The sequence below is a fragment of the Manis pentadactyla genome, chromosome 6 (genome assembly GCF_030020395.1).
Source record: "Manis pentadactyla isolate mManPen7 chromosome 6, mManPen7.hap1, whole genome shotgun sequence".
In the NCBI taxonomy this organism is placed as follows: domain Eukaryota; kingdom Metazoa; phylum Chordata; class Mammalia; order Pholidota; family Manidae; genus Manis; species Manis pentadactyla.
In genome coordinates, this window is record NC_080024.1 from 65,577,547 (window position 1) to 65,584,207 (window position 6,661).

Genomic DNA, 6,661 nt, shown 5'->3' on the forward strand with positions numbered 1-6,661 from the left:
AGCCAGCTGAGTTGAGACACTTGAAAAAAGGAACACTTGAAAACTTCAAATTTTAGACAGGCAAGAAATGAAGATATATGAGTATTCCTGGCTCCTCCCTGAGAAAATCCTAGTCTACTTCAATGATTAAGAAAGTAAAATCCCAAGACACAAAATGAAACTAACCTTCCAGGTCTGGCCACAAATCCCTAAGTGGCTATTGTGAAGCAAGATTTAGGATTTCCAAAGCAAAATGATTAAGAAGAAAACAAGCAATACAGTGATGTACATCATGAGGGGGCTGAGATACAGGACTGACGCTTCTTCCCTGGGCAAAGACCAACCTGAACAAGGGCCCCCAGTTTCTCTGTAACTCTCCCAAGTCTCATTTGTGAACAGATCCTGGAGTCTCTGGCATCCCTCCAGACACAACCAGCAACCGGGAGGAAGCACAGCTCGAGGGAGTCTTCTGCCCCGGAGAGTGCCAAAAGAAAGCACAGGGAAATCGCCAGATAAAAAGAATTTACTGTATTGCACAACAGGCACCAAACTTTTAAGAGAAGCTAGAAAGTGTCTGGTCAAGTCCTGAGGCCGCTTGAGAAACTCAAAGTGTAGCTGGAAAACCTTGCCCTACCTGCCCTCTGTACCACAAAACTGACCCCGCCCTACTTCATCCATGTACCCAACACGCTTGCTGAGGACCTTCCAAACTAAAGAAGCTTCCGACACAGGAACGGTCTTGCCAATGAAACCTGACCGCTTTGTAAAGCTCCTCCAGAAGAAGAAAAGATCAAACGAGACCGGCTTAGCCGTGTCTTCCCGAGATGACCCCGGAATTAACTCATTTATTTTCACACTGCAACTGATTGCTTTACAGAGACATTTCATGCTGTAGCTCTGCATGGAGCTAAAGACAAAGGTAACATTTTATTAATGTTATAGTTTTCATAATTAATCTTTAACAAAGCTATTAAATAATCTGTACAAAGCCAGGCCCGGTCCTAGCAAACAACAACAACAAAAACCCGAGCACTATTTCAAATTGCCCGAGGTTCCTTCGTTTTAACGCGTTTCCTGTATACAATGTCAGCACGGCGTGGTCCCCCCAAAATGTAGTTCTCCCAGACGATGGGAATGGTTCAGGGCTTGAAACTGCCTTTGAGTGACACAGAGCTCTACCTCCCCTGCTCCTCCTGGGCACAGGGTCCCTGTCCCTGGGCCGGGCCAGGGAAGCTTGGGAGCCTGGCGTCGCTTTGGTAGGTGGGCAAAGGCAAAGGGTCCCTGTCGGGTGTCCTCTCTACCAGATACTCACAGGCCCCCGGAACTTCCCAGAAGGGGTGCTAGGGACTTCGAAGCGTGAGAGACCTAGTCACCCTGGTGGGCTCACAGGTCCCTCGGGTGCTCCCGCTTGACCCCGGCCTCAGCAACTTTGAGCTTCTTATTCTGGTGCGTCTTGACGTGCTTGGCGAGGTGGTCGCTGCGCATGAAGCGCTTGCCACACTCTGGGCAGGCAAAGCGCTTCTCACCGGTGTGAGTCCGCAGGTGCCGCTGCAGCTCATCTGAGCGCGTGAAGCTTTTGCCGCAGAAGAGCCAGTTGCACACAAAGGGCCGCTCGCCCGTGTGCCAGCGCAGGTGCGCCTTCAGGTGCGATGTCTTGCCGTACACCTTGCCGCAGCCCGGCACGTGACATACGTGCTGCTTCTTCTTACCTGGCTCTGCCTCCGGGGCGCCGCCCACCGCCTGGCAGTTGGGGCACCTGCAGCGGCGGCACCTCCTGGCCGTGGCCGCCAGGGGGGCCTTGGTGTGCAGCAGCGCAGCGATCTGGCTCTGGTACTGCGCGAAGTCCGACGGGCCCAACACCAGGCCCCGCTGCAGGGCGGCGGCGGCCGCCGAGGCGGGGAAGCGGGGCGCGTGGGGGCCACCAGCACAGGCGCCGGAGAGGCTGCCTCCCCGAACCCCGGAGGTTCCCGGACCGGTGCCCGCCTGCGGGATACTCCACCACGGGAGGTCGTCCGGGGCCGGGTGAGGGGACAGCTGGCGACACGTGGGCGGCGGTGGAGGCGGAGGTGGGGGCAGCAAGTGGGAGTAGCCAGGCGGTAGCGTGGCCTGTGCCGCGTAGGGCACGTAGGCAGGTGCGCAGCTGGCGGGCAACGCCGCCATGCTCGAGGGCAGCATCTTGACCGGTGAGAACTCGTAGGGGTACGAGGGGTCAGCAGGGGGTGTGAGCGGCAGCTCGTGCGCCGCCCCAAAAGACGGCTGCAGGTGCGTTTTCTGCGGCGTCAGCCCCAGGCTGGAGTGCGGGGGCGGCAGCGCGCCGGGAGAATGAGTGGGCATGTCTGCGGTCCAAGGGTGAAAGAGCCTGGAGGGCGAGCCCAGCGCGGGGTCGTAGGGCACCTGCAGGAAGTCCGGGGGCGCCGCAGCTCCCTGCTGGCCGATGCGGCTACAGGTGGCAGCTAACAGCGCCAGAGGCGAGTGTTTGCCCAGGTCCGGGGAGGCGCTGGGGGTGCGGTCCTGCATGGGCAGCGGCGGGAGAGGGCGGAGAAGAGACACAGGGTTAGTGCTGCGAGCGCGGTCTCCCGGCCGGCCCGCCACCCCCACACCAGTTATAATACCGCAGCTCCTCCCTCAGCCCGTGGGTCCCTCCCCTGCCACAGCACCCCACGCACGCACCCACCAGCCCGGGAAACTTTTGGTGCCTGCGCTACCTGAACGTACAGCGCGCGAGCGCTTCCTGTTAAAGTACTTGAAAAGGGATGCCTTCCAGCCTCAGAGGAAGCAAGCACAAAGTAGGAGAGAACACGGATTCGACGGGCCTTCTCCGGCTCCGCGGTCAGGACAGGTTTGGAAACACCCACAACCTGGCTGCCCAGCCGCCTTCCCTCCCATCTCTCAAGCTCCCATTTCCGTGGTCGTCTCGCGCTCTTCCCTGCTGGTCCCAGGCTGAAATTAGCAGGAGGGCCCAGCAGTGACTGCTCAGGCCCTGTTCTAAGCCAGACGCGGGAGTCCGAACAGCTCCCGAATCTGCGCGTCCCAACTCCCCAAAGCCACACTCTTGACACCCAGGTTAGGTGTGAAGTTGGCTTGGGCACCCCGAGGTCTGACTGCAGAGGCATCCACCGACCCAGGATCTCTTGGAGATTCAGGGCGCACAGAGTACCAGGAGAGATCCGGACACGACCGTTGCCGCACTTCCCTCGCCCCCTCCGAGCCCAGCTCTGACCTGAAGGAAGGCCTGCAACGAGTCGTTCCGGAGGACAGCCACGGCGGCCATGGCTACAGCTTTCGGGCCCTTGGCTGCGGAGCTGGGCGCTGCCGAGGCATGGAGACCCGAAGGCGACGGCGAACAGCCACCCGGCGTCCCTCCCCGGCGCCCCCTCCGCGCGGCGGGGTCCTCCCCGCCTGCGCCCCTTGCCGCACCCCGCTTGCTCGCTCCGCGCGCGGTCTGAGCGCTTCAGGATCACCTCCAAGAATTTGATAAGGACTTTGCTGGGCCGCCAGCCAGTCAGAGGGAAGATTTATGGCTTTGAAGTTTGCCGCTACCCAATCATCAAAGAATAGCGGCTCTCTCAGAAGCGAAAGCAAATCCTTTGAATCCACAAAGCTCCTATGGTGTGTTTGTTGGTCTGGATAAAAGAACTGATTATTAGGGGGGATGGGAAGGGAGGAGATAAAGGCGGGACAATTAATGAAGTAATCACTATGTGGGAAATGTATATACACAAATAATTGGATTTTCCTGATCAAAGGGTGCTTGCCGCCTGAAGACCCGCGCTTAGCTTGCTTGAGACACTCGATCTCCGTCTTCCCCCACTCCCACTTGCAATTAAAGATTTGCACCGAGGCAGCTCCCAAAGTGACAAAGTGTCTTTGTTATCTCCAGAAAAATCTGCCTTTGGCTTCCAGGAGCGAGACTCTGCGACGAAGATGAGGGTAATTGTCCCTTCCCCTGGCACTTACCCGGTACCGGGATAGCACAAGCAATGGCCTACGCACACCGCGGGCCCAAGGGAATTCCCGGGGCGGGGCGGGAGACAAACCGAGCCCGAAGGCCGCGCGTCCCGCTCCCGCCGCCCGCCGCGCCTAGCCTCTCCGCGGTGGAGCCGCGGGCGGGGCGGCGACCCGGGCGGCCGCCCAGGGGGAGGGTGGGTGGCGCGCACGCTCCAGGGCCGTCTGTCCGACGAACGATTGGGGCTCTCTAGTGACGTTGCTGCTGGCGACCTGGAAGTTTTCTTGGGCCACAAGTTTTGCGAATAGTGAGACGGGAAATGCACCCGAGCCGCGCTTACCCCCAAAGCTACGCTTGGCAGGACGCCCAGAACAGCTCACAATATACACCCTAGGGAAAAACGTATTCTGTCTCCGGCAGAGGTCCTGGAGGACGCCGTGGAGGGCACGGCAGGCGGCTGACCGCTCCTGGGCTCCACCGAGGGTTCCCAGCCGTGAGAGCAGGCAGCTTCTCCCCGCAAGCCCGCCAAGTGGGTGCGCGCTCATGCACGCCGCTCTGACCCATCAGGAGACTACTCGAAAAGTAAGGGGCGGCCGAGAAAGCCTTTTGTTGTTGGACAAACCACAAGCAGTAAGAGGGAGGCCCTCTAACCGTAAAGTCAATGAAAACGGTTGTTCTTGTCATCCTTGGAAAGAAAAAGTTCGGGCACAGGCCGTATGCCTCGGGCCGGGGAAATGCTCACTCTAAACCTTCGCTGGCCTGCCATGCACAGCCAAGGAGGGATAGCCAGCCACCTGCCTCTGGCCACAGCGCGGACACAGGGATTGCGGGGAGAGGAAGCAGGAGGCGGGAGGAGAGCCGCCGGGTCCCGTTGGCACTGGAGGGGAGATTAGAGGCCCGGAATGGCCGCCGCGGCCTCCTGCGGGGGGACCCGGCTCACGTGACCGCGCCACGGAGTGGCGGCCTGAGCTCGGCGCCCCGCGATCGGCGTCCGGCCTCTATGTGGACTCGGTCTCCTCCCTACGACGCCGCCCGCAGTGCAGGATCCTCCTAGCCAACTCGCGCCGCGCCCTCTGCGCATGGTCCACCCGGGGATCGCACGGAGACTGGGACTGACGTGAGAGGACGTACTCGGTGGTCCAACTCGCCTTGGGGGCGAGCGGTTAGCCCAACTCCAGCAGGCTTCTGATTCGGAGTCTGGGCTGTATACTGAAGACCTCTGCATTCCCATTGGGGGCTGGGAAACTACCCCGCGAGACCCACATCTCCGCATGCCGAGGGCCCGCCAGCAAAGTAAAGACATCTTGTCGAAGACCAATCGGCCGCACGCGGACCAAATGCTATGAACACTTTCGCTCCGCTCTCCCCAGCAGGGTGTCACGCAGGGAAGGTGACCAGAGCAGTGACCGCGCGGCTCGCCTGCCGCTGTCGAGCTGCATAAGATGAGGTTCGGATCCTCTGGGAGCGGGTAAAGGGAGAGGACTTAATCGTTTTGCTCTTAGGCCCAGCGGACCTGCCCCTTGTCTACGCCCCGTCAAGGCGTCGAGTCCCTGAGGAGTCTAGGATCCGCAGGAGCCCTTTCCCGGATGCCAGTCGACGGCAGGGAGTCCCGAGGCGCGCACACCCTCAAAGGCACACGTCTGTGGAAACTAATTTAGTTCCCTAGCGTGTTTCTTCTCGGGCTCCTTTGAGCTCTTCGAACTCCGGCAGGCGGGCCGGGTTGGGCCAAGCAGGATGGACAGAGATCTCATTTGCTGAATCTGTTCGCTTTGTTAACAAAAAGGCAAGAAAAGCCAATTAACATCTCCTTAGTTGTTGTAGGAGATAACCTTTCCCCCACAATGCTCCCATTAGTCCATTAAACCGCCATCACCGGCCAAGAGGGCGGAAAGAGTGTGTGTTGGTCGTTAAGAGTTCGAACTCTGAAAATCTGAAGTCAGATTTTCTAGTTGCCACTTTCTGGTTGGTAACCCCGGCAAGCGAGTTGCTCAACTTTTTTATGCCTCAGGCTCCCAGTGGCAGTGGGGGTTAGAGTAGTGCTGACCATGTAGTGCGCTTGTAGGCTTAGAAGGTAATTATGCAAAGTCTTTAGAACAATGAATAGCAGCCCACAGTAGGGACTCTCTTGGATGTCCTAAATCCTTGCTCTGGGCCGCATCTCCATTTGTGAAAATCCTCCATGATTCCAGCCCTTCTAGGCGCAAGTTGAAGTTTGGAGGGACACTTTTGCGCTCTGCTGTTTAGCTTCCCACCCTTTGCACTCAGGGCTCCTGAAAAACTTAATCTTAATGAAGTAATGTAAAAAATGCAATGTTGGAAGATCAAAGTACAATATTTATTTTAGAAATTTGTTGCAATCACCGAGATATAGGTATCAAGGCCAAATGTCAGTTCCGTTATACAAAGCCCCTCGCCCGGGAAGAGCGTGTGCCTGCTCTGCCACAATATAAAGAAACATCAAAGACCAAGCGCTCAGCAAAAAGTGCGCAGCCGGGAGGCAGGCAGTGAGCCCGGGAGGGCCGGGAGCGCCCCAGGCAGCGCGGGGGCTGAGGGGGCGGGGGTCAGTTCAAAGAAACCGCTGGGGCGCAAGTTCACAGGAGGGAAGATTTAATGGGCTTTCTTTTGTTGGTGAGTGTGTTTATGCACCGAGGACACAGGAACTCCTCTGTCGTCTAGTCGCCCGGGGGCGGAGGTGTGGGGTGGAGCAAGGAGCTGCGAAAGGGGAGCAAACTTTAA

The 6,661-nt window shown here is 58.4% G+C and overlaps 1 protein-coding gene across 3 annotated transcripts; it reads right to left on the reverse strand.

Moving 5' to 3' along the window:
* Positions 1-786: 786 nt before the first annotated feature.
* On the reverse strand, positions 787-6,358 carry SP5 (Sp5 transcription factor). Of its 3 annotated transcripts, none has more exons than XM_057503924.1 (2): positions 2,685-6,358; positions 787-2,490 (listed from the first exon to the last, which is right to left on the reverse strand). In XM_057503924.1, exons 1-2 carry the CDS (start codon positions 3,090-3,092, stop codon positions 1,363-1,365), a joined length of 1,536 nt encoding a protein of 511 aa, XP_057359907.1. In that variant the 5' UTR covers positions 3,093-6,358; the 3' UTR covers positions 787-1,362. The 3 variants fall into 3 exon arrangements, with proteins under 3 accessions (XP_057359907.1, XP_036744000.1, XP_057359908.1); XM_036888105.2 differs by having other exon boundaries at positions 3,200-6,350; XM_057503925.1 differs by having other exon boundaries at positions 3,937-6,347.
* Between the last annotated feature and the right edge of the window lie 303 nt (positions 6,359-6,661).